At 53.8% G+C, this 16,179-nt stretch overlaps 1 protein-coding gene across 15 annotated transcripts in view; it reads right to left on the reverse strand.

Moving 5' to 3' along the window:
* RNF223 (ring finger protein 223) overlaps positions 1-16,179 on the reverse strand; it is a 32,198-nt gene that overhangs the window by 8,310 nt on the left and 7,709 nt on the right. For 4 of the 15 annotated variants that reach the window (XM_021095187.1, XM_021095181.1, XM_021095180.1 and 1 more), the window contains exons 2-7: positions 8,110-8,234; positions 7,937-8,025; positions 6,763-6,838; positions 1,663-3,714; positions 1,114-1,139; positions 981-1,011 (exon numbers count right to left, since the gene is read on the reverse strand). Coding sequence is in view for 3 of the 15 variants with exons in the window: in XM_013995383.2 (XP_013850837.1) it covers positions 981-1,011; positions 1,114-1,139; positions 1,663-1,797; positions 3,628-3,714; positions 6,763-6,838; positions 7,937-8,025; positions 8,110-8,503 (838 nt within the window). In the remaining 12 variants the exon portion in view is untranslated. Of the gene's footprint in view, positions 1-74; positions 1,012-1,113; positions 1,140-1,662; positions 8,860-16,179 lie in introns of those variants that run through there. The other 11 variants (XM_021095189.1, XM_021095190.1, XM_021095183.1 and 8 more) reach the window with 9 other exon arrangements.

Genomic DNA, 16,179 nt, shown 5'->3' on the forward strand with positions numbered 1-16,179 from the left:
GGTCCCTCCTCCTCTGGACACCCACCCAGCCCCCCTCAGCCTGGACACAAAGGTGCAGGTCATGTGTGACGCACATCAGAGGGTGGACGGGGTCCCCATGTGTGTCCTTGTCCTGAGCCCGGAACCTGCGGCCGCAGCCTCACTGGGAGGACGGGCCTTGCCGATGGGCTTTAGCTGATGCGCCCTCCATCCAGCGACCAGTGTCCTCACGAGAGGGAGGCAGACAGAGAGGGGACAGGCTGACCGAAGACGAGGGCAGCGGGGTAGGCTGGAGGGAGGCGGCCACACCCAGGAGGCCCTGAGCCCTGGCTTCAGAAGAGGCGGACAGGACCCTCCCTGGAGCCTGGGGTGGGAGCGCGGCCCTGACGCCTGGCTCCTGGCCGGGGACTCTGAGGGAACACACTTCTGCCATCTCAAGCCCCCGTCACAGCCGCCCCAGGGGAAGAATGCAGGCGCCCACCCCTGGACACAGCATTGCTTTAGAGAAATCAGGCGAGCGTTTCACTGGACAGGGCGGATCTAGCCTTGATCAAGCCACTTCTCTGTCCTCACCCGTCCCCACTCCACACCTCCGCACGGCGGTGACAGTGGCCTGCGAGGAGGCCGGTGACGCCTGCTCTGAGTGACGCTCTGACTGAGGCTGTGTGACTGCTCTGTGCTCATAGCATCAACTGCAGCACCGCTCACGCAGTAAAACTAAAGTGCTAGCTGCTCAGGAGGGGCCCCGGGAGGGCCCTGTGCCAGCCGATCTGCTTCCCACTTGGGCAGAGCTGGGACTTGGCGAAGGGCCGAGGGCGGCAGAGGTGACCCCTGGTTGCAGTGGGAACCCGCTTCTCTCCACAGACTCAGCAGCTCAGGATAAAAGGGAAAAGGCCGTGGGGCTTGGTTGGTGGCCCAGCAGTGGCCCTGGGCTTGGCGTTTTGAAATTCCCACCAGAGCCCGGGCACCCCCACAGGGCAGGATGAGAGGGGCCGACATACCTGAGGACTGCGGCGGGGGGATCATCGCGGCCTTGAAAAGGGGAAAAGGTGCAGTGAGAACTGCAGGCGGCCCCAGCCCGGATGTCCAGACACAGCCCAGCCCGCCCCTCCCGACCCCCCGCCCCGTACGTACCGCTTCGCCAGGCTGCAGGGCAGGCGCTGTGGGGAAAGACACACTTGTCACTCAGAGGCCACACAGCTGCCTCCGCCTTGGGGCGGGGGGCGGCCCCTCAGCCTGGGGGGTCTACTGGCCCAAAGAGGGTCTCCCGAGCTCCAGGCCTACCCTGCCACACCCAGCAGTGCCTTCGGCCTGCCCGGCCCTATTGCCCACTGCACTCAGGCTGGGGTCCACCCAGCACACCGGGGCAAGTCGCCCCCTCCTCAGGGCCCAGCTTCCCACCTTCTTGGTAGGGCAGACAAGCCGGCCTGCAGACCGCTGCCCCAGTCTGGGTCTGGCCTGCAGGACGCAGCCCCAGGTGCCGAGTCACCCAGCACCCCACAGTGCGACCCCACACCACCACCCCAGAGCACGCGAGGAAGCAGCCACCCTCTCACCCTCAGACACGACAGTCGTGGGACAACCCAGTGCCCTCCTGGCTGCCCCAGGAGAGGCTCGCACCTGTTCTCCCACATCTCAGCCCCAGCCCGCCCTTTGCCCGGGGCCTCTGGGGTGGGAGGATACCTCTGCTCCTTCTGTAGAAGAGCCCGGGCAGTTTACTGGCTCGCTTGAGGTAGAAGAACGCAGCCACGGAGAGGATGAGGCCCGCGCTGATGAGAAGTGTCCCCAGGAAGAGGCAGGCTGCCACCTGAGGGCCCCCTGCAAGCGAGGCGAGGGCTGCCAGGGGCAGGCGGAGTGGCCCGGGGCCCCCATGCTCTCCGCCAAGGCTCCAGGGCTCAGGGTCCCCCGAGGAGGCAGCAGTGAAGAGGCTCAGTGCCGCCAGCCCAAGCCCACCTCCATCCTCAACACTCACAGACACGGGGGCCCTCACGCCCCAGCGTGACCAGAGCTCAGAGCAGGGGCTCCCAAGACCCCCTGCCACGTCTCTCAGGAGGCTGCTGGCTGCCACCGGAGGGGCCTTCCTGGCACCGGGACGCCCACCCACCTTCACCCACAGGGTCAGGATAGGAAGACATGTTCAGACACCTGTGCCCTTCTGACCCGAGTACAGCTGCCAGGCCGCCAGGGCCACAGTGGGACCACATTTGCCACCACGGAAACGAGCTCAACACTGGACCGCAGTGCCCTCATCTGCCACAGGCCCAACCCCACGTCACAAGGAGTCAGGGCCGTCTGAGCCTGTCTGACAACATTGCTGCCGCCGGTGCAACGGCCTCAGTGGCCCATGTTGGCACAAGGCCACCAGCTTCTGTCCTGAGACTCATGGGGAAGGTGGACGCTTGGCCAGGTCCCACACGCCCACTGCTGAAGGACAAGAGTCTTGGGGGGGACATGACTCCCATCACGACCCAGAGAAGAGGTGGCCACACCGTGGGGCAGGTCCCACTCCCTGACTACAGTGGCCACTGGTGGCCTGGGCACCATACCCTGCGGCCCAGCCAAGGCCTCTGCACAGTTTGCCCCCCCATGGCTTGGGGAAGCACCCCAGGTTAGGTGCTTGGCAGCAGGAGCAGGCTGGGGACCAGGGCATCCTGGAGGTGGGTCCTGGGTCCACCTCTAAGGAACAGGTGATGCGGCGGGCATGTCTGACCAGTGTGTGGTGTCTGTAGTCTTCTCTGAGACCTATGTCCTAAAAGAGCCACCAGGGAAGGGGGCAAGGGGACCTCAGGGTGTACCCCCATCCTGGAGAACCGCACATCCTGAGCTCCCAGGGACCAAGGGGCCAATGCGCTGAGGAAGGCAGAAGGTTCAGACACGCAGCTCCAGGTGCTTCCACTAACCAGGCCGTTCAGAGGCACAAGGTGCCCACACCAAGTGACTTGAGCCTTACCCACCCTTGAGAATCAATCTCAGACCCCGACTTCAAAGCTGGCCGAGCTTTCGGTCTGTCTGGGGCCCTGGCCATGACCAGGGCTCGGTCCTAGTACACAGCTCTTGGCTGGAGTGTAGTCTGACCGTGGCTGTGACCGTGGCCCTGCTGTGGCCAGCATCACTGGTTGTGTCTGCACAGATGGTGATGCTGCCCGCGGGCCCCAGGGCCTGACCTAGAGCCAGGAGACTCAGCAAGGTGTGGCCGGCCAGGCCTCCCTGTGCTCCTGTTCCCAGGGAACTGAGTGCCCTGGCCAGTGACTGTGGGGGAGCAGAGCCATCAGCACTGCTGGCTCCAAGGGCAGCCAGACCCACGGGAAGGTCCCAGACCCGGCACCGGGACCTCCCTGAGGACCCCCAAAGAGCCAGGGGTGCAGCCCAAATGGCAATTATGGGCCGTAAATGAGATAGGGAGGGGCCGCGGAGGCAGAGCAGCCCTTGCCCCACACCTGTCCAAAGGGACAAGAGGACTTGGGGAGGGCTCCTGGGGGTGTCCACTGGGGGCGGTGGCCCTGGGCAAGGTGTGAGGACAAAAACCACGGCTCCCACCCTTTCCTCCAGAACTTGGAGGTATGGATCCTCGGTGAGAAGCAGGCAGGTGGAAGGGCAGGGAACAGGGTCGGGAGAAGGGAGCGGGAGGGACGGGGGGCAAAGACGTACGGCTCCTGCACTCAGAGCTGCTGTGGGTCCCATTCCTGCACCGCACGCAGCTGACCGTGCCGTCCTCATCCCAGCGCCCGTAGCAGCCTGCGCGAGAGACAGGAGGCCCAAGCCAGCCCTCGTCAGCTGTGTAAAACCACATTCATCCCAAGATGCTAGTTCACCTGTTCTGGAAGTTTGGATGGATTTTAGAAAAAGAACAAGCTCGAGAGGAACCCGAGCCGGCGCTCCCTCACACAGGGTTCCCACACTGGATGTCTCGGCGACTTCGGAAGCCAGGATGGGAACCTGAAGTCAAAGGTGCCGAGTGTGTGGCCTCAGTTCTGGAGGGGACCAGAGGTGAGCCCCTGCCTCCTACCTCTACCAAGGGCTGCAGTGCACCCTCACTCGGCTGCCGCAAGGGACAGGGTCCAGCCCTGCTGTGTGTGCCACCTCTGCTGCCCCCGTACCATTGTGCCATCCCGGGAGGGCCCAGACCAATGCTGCAGCCACCCAGGGCCTGCCCTGGGGCTGGAAGCACTCCACTCTTGCTGGTCAGTGGTTTATGGCCAGTCCGTCTTGCCAAGGGCACCCTTTCAGGGCAGAAGTTCTGTCTTTTTTTAAGAAACTTAGTTTTACTGGAGAATAGTCGACTGACACTGTATTAGTTTCAGGCATACAGCACGGAAATCGTGTCTTGCACCTGTATTTTTTTTTTTTTTTTTTAACACCTCAGCGGGCGGCCCAGGCGGAGGACATGCACTGGAGAAGTTACCGGCCATAGGTGCTAAAGGCCAGTACAGGCATTTAGGCTACATGCAAGTGGGTCACCGTCAGAGGAAGTCCTTCCAGCCACCAAGCAGGTGGCAGGGCCTGAAGAGTGGCGGGGCCGGATAGGCTGAGCGCTATGCCAGGAGGTCGTGTCAGGCCCAACGTGGAATTGTACAAGTATTAGAAATAGGCCTTCGTTTCTCGTAAGAACAGGGTTCTTCTGAGGCAGCCGGCGCTCTTCCTTCGTTCCTTGGAAGAGCCGACCCCTGGGAGGCTGCTCAAGGAGGCCCAGCACGTGGGGTCCTGGGCACAGACCTGGCACCCAGGCAGCGGTTCTGCCGAGAAGAACCCTCTGCCAGCTCCAAGGTAAACTGACTCCTTAGCAAAGATGCCAGGGATGCTGGCCTGGAGCAGACTCCTGGGCTGTGAGCACAGGGACAAAGCACAGCCAGGGGCCAGAACCAGTAACCAGGCAGTGTTAAGGGGCAAAGGCTGACTTTATAGAGCCAAAAGTCCCTGGAAAAATGGCCAGTACCTGGCTCACCAGGTTGCCAGTCTCACCAGTAAATAAGGAAGGTCACCTCTGGTGGGGCATGGAGACCTCAAGAAGAGAGGAAGTCACCCAAATCTATAGGTACTTCAGGCCAAGTCTGGTGGCTTGGCTTCCTGGACTTGAGAGGCCTTCTAAAGTCCAATCTGAGAGTCCTTGTGAAAAGGCCAGCAATGCAGACTCAAAACCGAGCCCATGTGGTCAATCGCTGTTCTTGCTAAACTGACTTAAACAATCAGGACAAGTTTAGCAAGGTGAGACTTTTTTTATGGTCACGCCTGCAACCTATGGAAGTTCCTGGGCCAGGGACCGAATCCAAGCTGCAATTGTGACCTAGGCTGTAGCTGCAACACCACCAGGTCCTTTAACCCACTGCACTGGGCTGGGGATTGAACCCACACCTCTGCAGGGACCTGAGCCACTGCAGTCAGATTCTTAACCCACTGGGCTAAAGTGGGAACTGCCAAGGCTGGACTTGATTTAAAGCTATTAATCTCACTGTGGTTTTCTTTGGTAGGAAGGGGGTGACTAGAAGTTCTCTTGCGGCAAAGCAGCTTAAGGCTCCAGCATTGTCCCTGTAGTAGCCTGGGTCACTGCAGTGGTGCAGCTTCGATCCCTGGCCCGGGCACGTCCTCGTGCCATAGACATGGCCAAAAAGTTAAAAAAAGAAAAAGAAACAAAGGTGGGGGGGTGACTGTAGAGAGACGTGTTTCGATAGAGACCACGGTCCGTCTGGTTCACAGATTTCAGTCCTGAGCACTGACTGCCCTTGAGGTCCAGGCACCTGTACACTGGACGGGATCCTGAGCTCTTCACGTCCCCTGCTGTCTGACCCTGACTCGCCAAATTAATGTCTCCACGTTCCTCCCACCTCTGCGACTTGGAGTCACCAACAACTGTAGTGCCCTTTCCCCAAAGCCCTGCAAAGGGAGGCCGGACGACTTGATGTGAACTTCGGGTCAGTGCCTCGGCAGGGCACAGTGACCTGCAGCCGTGTGGGTCCCTCAGGACGCTCCCAAGAGACTCAGGCAGCGTCCAGAGTTCCCCACTGTCCCCACCCGACCCGCTGCAGAGGGAGCCCACCCACAACCCTGCTCCCAAGGTGAGTCTGTCGCAGGACTGAAGGTCAGCGAGGCAGACGGCGGGGCTGATCCTGTTCCCTGCTGCTTGTCCGTCTGTCTCTTCTCCCCTCTGCTGACCTCTTATCTCACAACTTCTAACCCACATTGCTCCGTGGTTACCAGCATGGCTCTTAACACGTGAAACTTCCTGAAGGTAGTTTCAAGCGAGGGATGAAGGGAACCAGACCACGGCCACTGTGGCGTGAGGACTGATTGGGGTTGAAGAACTCAGGTAACAGCCGGGGCCAGAGGGCGCCCTGGCCTCCCTCCTTCTTCCCAGAAGCAGGTGACCAACCCCAGCCGGGAGCTGCCCTCCCTGACCCGGGAGGAGATGGGAGTTAGACGACCTTGCCACCATCACCCTCACCCTCCTGCAGCGGCCCCCATGTCCCAGGCACCTGCCCACAGCCATCTCCTCGTTCAGCTTGATACTAAGCCCTGAGGTTCGGCCACTTATTTGCAACTTTGTTTATGTGTCACATAAAAGTGTGTCTGTGTGCTTTTCTGAGACTCCCTCCAGGGGAGAGGCTCTGTCACCTGCTCACACCTCCCACAGCCCCGAGCCACCATCTAGCTCCGCAGGGGGTGCTGTCCCCACCGAGTAGAAGGAGGGAGGAGGCCTCAGAACGGGCGGGCCCCATTGTCCCTGCTGCTCTGCCCGCCCTCCAGCCCCCTTCCCGAGGCAGACCTAGGCCGGCTCATGCCAGAGCTTACCTGGGCCACACAGGCTTGTGCCCGGGCAGGTGGCATTGGTGTCCACCACGTCCACACAACACTCGGGCTGCTGGTCCTAGAGGGGAGATGGCGGTGGGTTTCCAGACCCTGGGGCTGGGCGGCTCATGTGGACCAGGCCCAGGACAGTGTTCGCAGAGGGGCTCCGAGCAAGCTCACCCCAAAGCCCAGGGCTCCGGCCTCTTCGGGTCAGTGTCAGGTGACTGCACCCTGCTGACCTGGGGCGAGCTGAGGACGCATGGCTGCGATGCAAGGAAGCTCCCCGGGACAGCACTTTGCTGACTGAATATGTACCTGGAGCATCAGGCTGGGACTGTCCAGGGCATGACCCCTGGCACCCTGACTCGCAGCGGCGGGGAGAGGACAAGCCCTCGGGGGTGACTTGGGGCTGCCCAGAGATTCTGTCGGGCATCTGGGCTGGGAGCAGCCTGGTGGGCAGGGGTGGTCCTGAGTCCCCGGGTCTGCGGGTGCCTGCCCACCCTTCCTGCCCTTCCCTCGGGGCCTCGTGGTAGCCCTTTCTCACGAGGCTCTCCTGAGTCACATGGGCCACGGGCGGGCTCAGGGCGGGCATTTCAACAGTGAAAGTGTTTACCTTAGTCGCCACTCGCAGCTGGTGGCTTTGAAAATTAAAAGATTAAACTGCTAAGAAAGGAAACACACGTGTTTCCAGACTGTGGTGAAACCAGAAGACAAACCCAAGCACCCTTGGCCTCCCTGGTGAGGGGTCTGCCCTGCGCTCCCACAGCCCTGGACGCTTCTCTGATGATTTTACAGATGATTCCAGCTTGGGTGTAGACACGGCCGGGCTCCTGCAGAGAGCCACGACCTGGCTGCCGGAGGCCTGCAGTGGCCCCTGCTCGAAGCTGCTGCTGGCCTGGGATGAGCGCCTCCGTCCACCCCACCAGCTCGGGTCCTGGCCAGGGGGCAGCCCTGTGGAGACCCTGCGCCAGCTCCCAGAAGACGTCCAGTTAGGCCAAGAGAGAAGAGAGCTTCTGGCAGCAGGACAGAGCTGGTGCCTCCAGAGGCATGGGCGCTCTGACCCAGACATGGGCACAGTCAGTGCCGCTGGGGCCAGGGCAAGGGTGGCACCTGAAGCAGAAGGGTGAGACGCCCCAGGGAAAGAGCCCAGGCCGCCCGCCACAGGACCGGGGCTTACCACGCTTCCTGAGGCCTTGCTGGCCACTTCCACCAGGAGACCTGCCAGGAGGACGGCACGCGGCAGCGCCATGTTCCAGGGCGCAGGGTCTGCGAGAGAGGGGGTGCTGGCTGGCCCAGGCGCTGTCCTCCAGGCCGGGACACTGGGTGGGGGCGGGGCTGGAGGACCCTTACCTGGCCCTCCTGCACACGGGCCGGAGACATCCAGGCCCCGGCCGCCTGTGATCAGCGGTCGGTGGGGGCTGCCGAGCACCAGGTGTGCCACGATCCTGGCGCCCAGTAGACCCTCGGCCTGAGGCCTGCAAATCAAGGTGCACAGGTAAGGCCTCGCTGCTGGCCGAGCACAGCCAAACCAGGCCAAGGCCTTGATCCAAACAGACTTTCCGTAAGGAGCCCCCGCCACGCTTGGCCCACAGGGACCAGGACTGCACAGGTGGCTCCCTGCCCCACCGGCTCTGCCAATGGCTGCTTTCCTGGAAGGAGGACGGAGCACAAGAGGCCCAGGGGCCGGTCCTGCCAAGAGCTCAGACGGCCCGTCTTCGTAAGACCCAGATTCCATTTCAAGCATTTTCACCCAGAGACGGAACTGGTGAGCGGCAAGGGTGCCTCTGGGGCAGCTGCCCGTCAAGGACCCTGGGTCTTAGAGTTTTCTGCCCTCGCCCTGCTGTCATCACCGAAGGGTGTGTGAAAAACATCCAGTCAGGACAAAAGCCATGATTCAGGGGCTGCCAGAGCACAGACACTTCAATGGGGTGATGTATTCAGAGAGCAGACAAAATAGGGCACACACTGCCAAGAAATTTCCTAAAACCAAAAACACTGAGGAGTTCCCATTGGGCCACAGTGCAAACGAATCCAACCAGTATCCATGAGAATGCAGGTTCAATCCCTGGCCTTGATAAGTGGGTCAGGGATCTGGTGCTGCTGTGAGCTGTGGTGTAGGTCGCAGATGCGGCTCAGATCTGCCGTTGCTGTGGCTGCGGTGTAGGCCGGCAGCTGTAGCTCCGATTGAACCCCTAGCCTGGGAATCTCCACATGCCACAGGTGCGGCCCTAAAAAGCAGAAAAAGCAAAGGAAAAACAAAGCAACAAAACACTTGAAACTTGATAGCCCATGTGATTTAGGGCTTACGCTGCCACATTTCCAGCACAACAGGAAAACACACAACCTGCAGAACCCCTGAAGTAAACCATCAGTTGGGTATTTAACAAACTTCTGCTAACCTACAGAAATTATAATGGTCCAAAACACATAAAAGTCGCCTCTAAAAAAGTCTGTTTACTTAACAAAAACAGCTGCAGGGTCGAAGCTGTGTGTTCCAGACAGGGCCCTTGCTTTGCTCCCGGGCACATCCCAAATAATTCACTTGGGGCTGGGGGCCAACACTGAATGGGGGGGTGAAGGCGGGGCGCCAGGTTGGGATCTGTCCTGTCACTCGAGCTATCAGGAGGCACTGCCCCTCCCTACCCCCGCCCTGCCGCCCCACTAAAAACACAGGCTTTTCCCCGCAGCCCCTTCTTTCTGTGCTGTGAGATCCCTTTAGGCAGCACCTGCTGATGTCACAGACACACTGATGCCTTTGATTCTCAATCAACCCCTCCACCTGCTACTCAGTCGACACTACTGAGCATGCTTTACACACCAAGAGCCACACCACAGGAAGCACACAAAGTGCAAGGGACGCGCCCCCTCCACTGGCCGTGCAGCCCCGCCCTGGGCTGACCCTGTCTGCTGTTCACCAGACTGTGCCTCGTGGAATTTCAGGCGAATAGGCATCCCGAGCGCACACCTTGTGGCTCCTTCTCTGCAGCCCAGTGATCTCCAGAGTCCTCCGTGCTCTGGTGGCTGAGTGGTACCATAAGGGCAGGCGACACTGCCCTTCCGACCACCTTCTGATGTGCCTGGGCTGTTTCCATGTTTTGGTGACCAACACTGCCATGGTGGTGCCTGTTTCTGCACGGTCAGCTTTCCTTGCACTTGGGTGAACACCTGGAGCCACCGGGGCATGGGAGTTCTCCAGGAAGCTGCCAGCTGTTTCCAGTGGTGGCTCAAGTACGTTGCCACCAGCATGGTGAGCGGCTTGTCCACTCTGGCCCTCAAGCCAGGGGCGTGTGGCCATTCCCCTGGTCGTTCCAACCCATGTTTCCCTGATACTGACATCAGCCAATCCCAGTCTTCTGAAATCTCCTGCAGCCTGTCTACTAACATCTTTGGGCCCCCGTGTTTGGGTGGGTCGTCTTTCTCTTTATCTCCTAGATCTTCACATATTCTTTGTCAGATATGTATACTGCAAATATTTTCTCCTATCCTGTGACTTGTCTTTTCATTTTCTTCTAGTTATCTTTTTTTTTTTTTTGGTCTTATCTTTTTAGAGTTGTATTTGTGGCATATGGAGGTTCCCAGGCCAGGGGTTGAATCAGAGCTGCAGCTGCCAGCCTATATCACAGCCACAGCAACTCCAAATCCAAGCCATGTCTGCAACCTACACCGCAGCTCACAGCAACACTGGATCCCTTACCCACTGAGCAAGGCCAGAGATCGAGCCCGCCTCCTCATGGATACTAGCTGGGTTCTTAACCTGCTGAACCACAATGGGAACTCCCGCTTCTGGGGTATCTTTAGAAGAACAAATATTCTTCTGAAATCAAATGCACTGACTTTTTTCTCTTATGGTTCTTGCTTTTTAAAAAATTATGTATGTATGTATGTATGTATTTTGTCTTTTTAGGGCCACACCCACAGCATATGGAGGTTGCCAGGCTAGAGGATGATCAGGAGCTGTGGCCACAGCCACAGCAACTCAGGATCCGAGCCACGTCTGCAACCGACACGACAGCTCATGGCAACACCAGATCCTTAACCCACTGAGCGAGACCAGGGATGGAACCCACGTCCTCACGGATACTAGTCGGGTTCGTTAACTGCTGAGCCACAATGGGAACTCCTATGGTTCTTGCTTTTTGTGTCCTGACCTCAGGGTCATAAAGATTTCCTATGTTTTCTTCCAGGGGTTTTATATAATTTTAGCTTTTATATTTTGAGTTACTTTTGTGTGATGGTGTGAAATAAAAATCAAAGTTCATTTTTTCCCTATTACATCCCGTTGTTGCAGCACCCCTTGTTAAAAAGGGGGTTATCTTGATATCTTGGTTGAAAGTCAACGCTCTACGTGTGGGTCTATTTCTGGACTTTCTATTCTGTTCCATTCATCTATGTGTCTTTCCTTGAGCTAGACCACACACTTCGACGGCTGAAACTTCATAGAAAACCTGAAATCAGGCGAAGCCCTGCTTTAATTGCCTTGGCAATTCTAGGTCGCCTGCGTTCCCATATTTTAGAATCACCCTGGCAATTACTACATAAAAAGCCTGCTAGAATTTTGACTGCGATAGCTGACATTATAACAATACTGAATCTTCTCATTTTGTTGGAGCTGATTCATCCATGCTGGAAACAACTCCACTGCATGGTTTTTTATTCAGAAACCAAATGGTGGGCCAAGAGGTTGTTTCCAGATATGCTGCACTCTGCTCAGCCAGCAGGGCACTTGGACAGAACTGGGTGCCACCGGAATTAGCCTCGGGAATAAATAGGATGGGAGCCAGAAGACGCTTCTTTGCTAAAAACGTGAATCCAGTTGTGAAAAGATAAATTGAGATAAGTTACACGTAATATTATTTTAGTAGCCCCTTTCATCTCTGAAACGTTCCCCAAAGAATGATCAAATTAATAATCTGAGGTTCATTCTCCTATGAAATGTCATTTCATAACTTAGAGGTCTGTCACACACATAGCTAGGGCTGGCCTTTCATACCCATGTGCTTTGAGAAGGATCAAAGGTCTCTTTGTGCTGCAGGTCCTGGATCTCCAAGGGCTGTGAACCTACTCACCGCCCAACAACTGCCATGTGCCAAGGGCCACGATGCGTTATCCGCTCACACTACCTTGCTGTATCCTCCCAACAACACCTATCAGCAACCGTTTTAAAGGAGAGAAAGCAGGCCTGCACGAGACCACAGGGTGAGAACGAGGGTGACAACTGGGCCAGGCCTCTGGCTCCAGAGCCTCTTCTCACCCGCCACAGTGAACTGGGGCTAAGGTTCTCCTACTCCAGCCAGTAAGTACTGACGTTTTGACAATGTGCAACTAACACGTTTCGTGTGCCTGGCCAAGTTTGGTGCAATTCTACAGAAATTCTTACCTTAGTAAATAAAGGCATCTGAGACTTAAAAAATAAATATAATACACTCCTATCTTTGAAGACTATTAGCTAAAGATAATAACTGTGTTGTAGAACTTTCGAGCCCATGAAGAAGAGAACCACAGGCCACCAAGAGCACGAGAAGCGGGACCTCTCTCAACAGACCTCGCACTGTTTGCAAAGCACAGGAGCCACGCTTAGGTACCCAGGACAAACCAAACAGGCACGTTTCATCTTTAGAGGAACCATTAAAAAATAACACAAAAAGACAGAGCTAAAAAGTCAGTAAAGGAGATAAAACGGAATTTTGAAAAACTTGATTCACCAAAAAAAAAAAAAAAAAAAAAAAAAAAAGAGAGAGAAGGAGGAACAGAGAAACAGATGGAAAAATGGAAATCAAACATTAAGATGGTAGGATTTCAACCTAAATACTCCCCACCGATGAAGACGGCTATTAACAAAAGGAATAAGGGGTGTTGGCAAGGATGTGGCACTGTCCACCGCTGGGGGACACGCCAAGTGGCACAGCTGCTGTAGAAAATGGTATGGCAGTTTCTCGAACAAGAAAACAAAGATTTGCCATAGGATCCAACAATTTCACTTCTGATTATATACTCAAAAGAACCAAAACCAGGGTGTTTTAAGAGATGTTTGTGCACATGAGTTCACAGGAACATCGTTCCTAATAGCCCAAAAGGTGAAAGCTAACCAAGGAAAGAACAAAACGTGGTACACATCCCCATCACGGAATATTAATTCAGCCTTAAAAAGGAGGGGATTCCGATACCTGCTACAACATGGGTGACATGATGCTAAGTGAAATTAGCCAGTCACCAAAGGACAGACAATGCACGATTCCACTTCTAAGGTCCCTAAGGTCGTCAAAACAAAATACAGACAGAAAGTAGGTGGGTCCAGAGGCTGGGGGAGGGGGGATGGGAGTTAGCATTTAATGAGGGGAGAGTTTCAGTTTGGGAAGCTGAGAAAGTTCCAGAGATGGATGCTGCTAAGAGTCATACAATATCATAAATATACTTAATGCTACAGGCTAGATACTTAAAAATGGTTTAAATGGTAAGCCTTATGTTACATTTTTTGGCGGGGGCCACACCGGCAGCATGCTGAAGTGCCCAGGCCAGGGATCAATCCCATGTCACAGCTGTAACCAGAGCCACAGCAGTGACAACACCAGATCCCACAGAGCCACAAGGGAACTGTGTATTACATACACTTTACCACCACAAAAAAATCTGGAAAAAATGAAATTACATAATTCATATAAAGTACCTTAATAAGTAGTAGTTATTACAGTTATTTTTTAAAAACTAGAATAGATGCAAACTGTTGCCTTTGGAATGGCTTAGCAATGAGATCCTGCTGTGTAGCACTGGGAACTATGTCTAGTCACTTATGATGGAGCAGGACAGTGGGAGAAAGAAGAATGTATACATGTATGTGTGACTGGGTCACCATGTTGTACAGTAGAAAAAAAATTGTATTGGGGAAACAACAATTTAAAAATAGGCTAGGAGTTCCCGTCGTGGCGCAGTGGTTAATGAATCCGACTAGGAACCATGAGGTTGCGGGTTCGGTCCCTGCCCTTGCTCAGTGGGTTAACGATCCGGCGTTGCTGTGAGCTGTGGTGTAGGTTGCAGACGCGGCTCGGATCCCGCGTTGCTGTGGCTCTGGCGTAGGCCGGGGGCTACAGCTCCGATTCGACCCCTAGCCTGGGAACCTCCATATGCCGCGGGAGCGGCCCAAGAAATAGCAACAACAACAACAACAACAAAAAAGACAAAAAAAAAAAAAAAGGCTAATTAATTAATTAATTAATTCATGGAAGAATATTAAAAAATAAAAGAAAAATCGTATGATGCCTTTTATGAAAAAAAAAAAACCTAGAAATTGTCAGACTGAATAAAAAGCAAGACCAAATGATCAGCGCTTTGTAAGAAACAATCTTTAACTGTAATGACACAGACCACTGAACGCACAGGAAGGAAAAGACAGTCTATACAGACACCGAGCACGAGAGCACTCATGCGGATACAGCGATGCCCCACACAAGGTCAGCTTCGAGAAGATGACCGCCTCAGAGAAAGGGGAACCTTTCACAGCAATGGCAATACATTCATTAAGAAGATGAATCAATCTCAAAGCGTGTAGGCCCTTAATGTACACAAATACCTGAAGAATAAGCTGACAAGACTAAAGGAAAAAAAAACAAATTCCCAACCATGACTGGAAGCTTTAATACCCCTCTTTTAACTGATTGAACAAGTAGACAAAAAAGGGAGTAAGGATATAAAAGATTTGGGTGATATTATCAACTAACTCAACTGACAATCACAGAATATGACACTCAACAAAAGTATAATATACCTTCTTCTTGGGTGCAAACAAAACATTCACTAACACAGGCCATAAAACAAGCATCAATGACTTTCAAAGGTTCAAAATCAAGTAGAGCATATCCATTGGGATTTTAATACAAATGGACTAAATGGAATTATAATACAAATCGATAGCAAAAGATACTTATAAAATCTCCAAATACTTGTAAATTATACAATAAACTTAATAACTCATGGATCAAATACGGGAAATTTTAAAATATTTTTAACAGAAAGATAACAAAGTGTGCCATATCAGTAAGAAGCTAAAGAAGGAGTTCCTGCTGTGGCACAGTGGGTTAAGAACCTGACATAGTCTCTGTGAGGATGCAGGTTTGATCTCTGGCCTCACTCAGTGGGTTAAGGAACCTGCACTGGTGTAAGCTGCAGTGCAGGTTGCAGATGTGGCTCGGATCTGGTGTTGCTGTAGCTGAGGCATAGGCCCACAGCTGCAGCTCTGATTAGACCCCTGGCCCAGGAACTTTTACATGCCACAGGTGCAGTGGTGAAAAAAAGGAAAGAAAAAAAAAGTTAAACCAGGGCTTAGAAAGAAACTTAGTTTTTAACGCCTATGTAAGAACAGAAGAAGAGTGTAAAATCTTTGACCCACGCTTCTACAAATTTTTTTTTTTTTTTTTTTTTTTTTGGCCATCCTCACAGCTCATGGAAGTTCCTGCCAGGGATTGAACTTGTGCCACAACAGCGACCCAAGCCACTGCAGTAATGCCAGATCCTTAACCTGCTGAGCCACAAGGGAATTCCTATGCTTCTGTCTTAAGATAGAAAAAGAAGAGTGAATTAAACCATAGTAGGCAGATGAAATAATAAAAATAGGAGTAGAAATGAATGAAATAGAACTAAAACTAGGGAAAATAAGCAAAGTCAAAAGTTGGATCTTTAAAAAAGATTTATAAAATTGATAAACCTCTGGCAAGAATAAGCAAGGAAAAACTGTCAACACAAATTATCTATACCAGAAACAAAAAAGCACAGAGTTCCCATCATGGCTCAATGGTTAACAAACCTGACTAGCTTTCATGAGGATGCAGGTTCGATCCCTGGCCTTGCTCAGTAGGCTAAGGATCCGGCATTGCCATGAGCTATGGTGTAGGTCACAGACGTGGCTCAGATCCCGAGTTGCTGTGGCCAAGGTGTAGGCCCGAAGCTACAGCTCCAATTCAACCCCTAGCCTGGGAACCTCCATATGCTGAGGGTGTGGCCCTAAAAAGACAAAAAAAAAAAAAAAAAAAAACAGAGGAAGAAGAGGAAAAAAAAGAAATGAAAAAGCAGACATCACTAAAAACACTACAAACACGGCTGGATAATTATACAAACATGGACAATATTATAAACAACTTTATGCCAATAAATTCAACAACTAAGATGAAATGATCAAAATTTATTTAAATATACAAATTATCAAAAATGACAGAAGGAGTTCCCATTGCGGCTCAGTGGTGACAAATCCAACTAGTATCCATGAGGACACAGGTTCGATCCCTCGCCTTGCTCAGGGGGTCCAGGATCCAGCGTTGCCATGAGCTGTTTGTAGGTTGCAGTCAAGGCTCAGATTCCGCATGGCTGTGGCTGTGGTGCAGGCCAGCAGCTACAGCTCTGATTCGACCCCAAGCCTGGCAACCTCCATATGCC

The sequence above is a fragment of the Sus scrofa genome, chromosome 6 (assembly GCF_000003025.6).
Source record: "Sus scrofa isolate TJ Tabasco breed Duroc chromosome 6, Sscrofa11.1, whole genome shotgun sequence".
NCBI lineage: Eukaryota > Metazoa > Chordata > Mammalia > Artiodactyla > Suidae > Sus > Sus scrofa.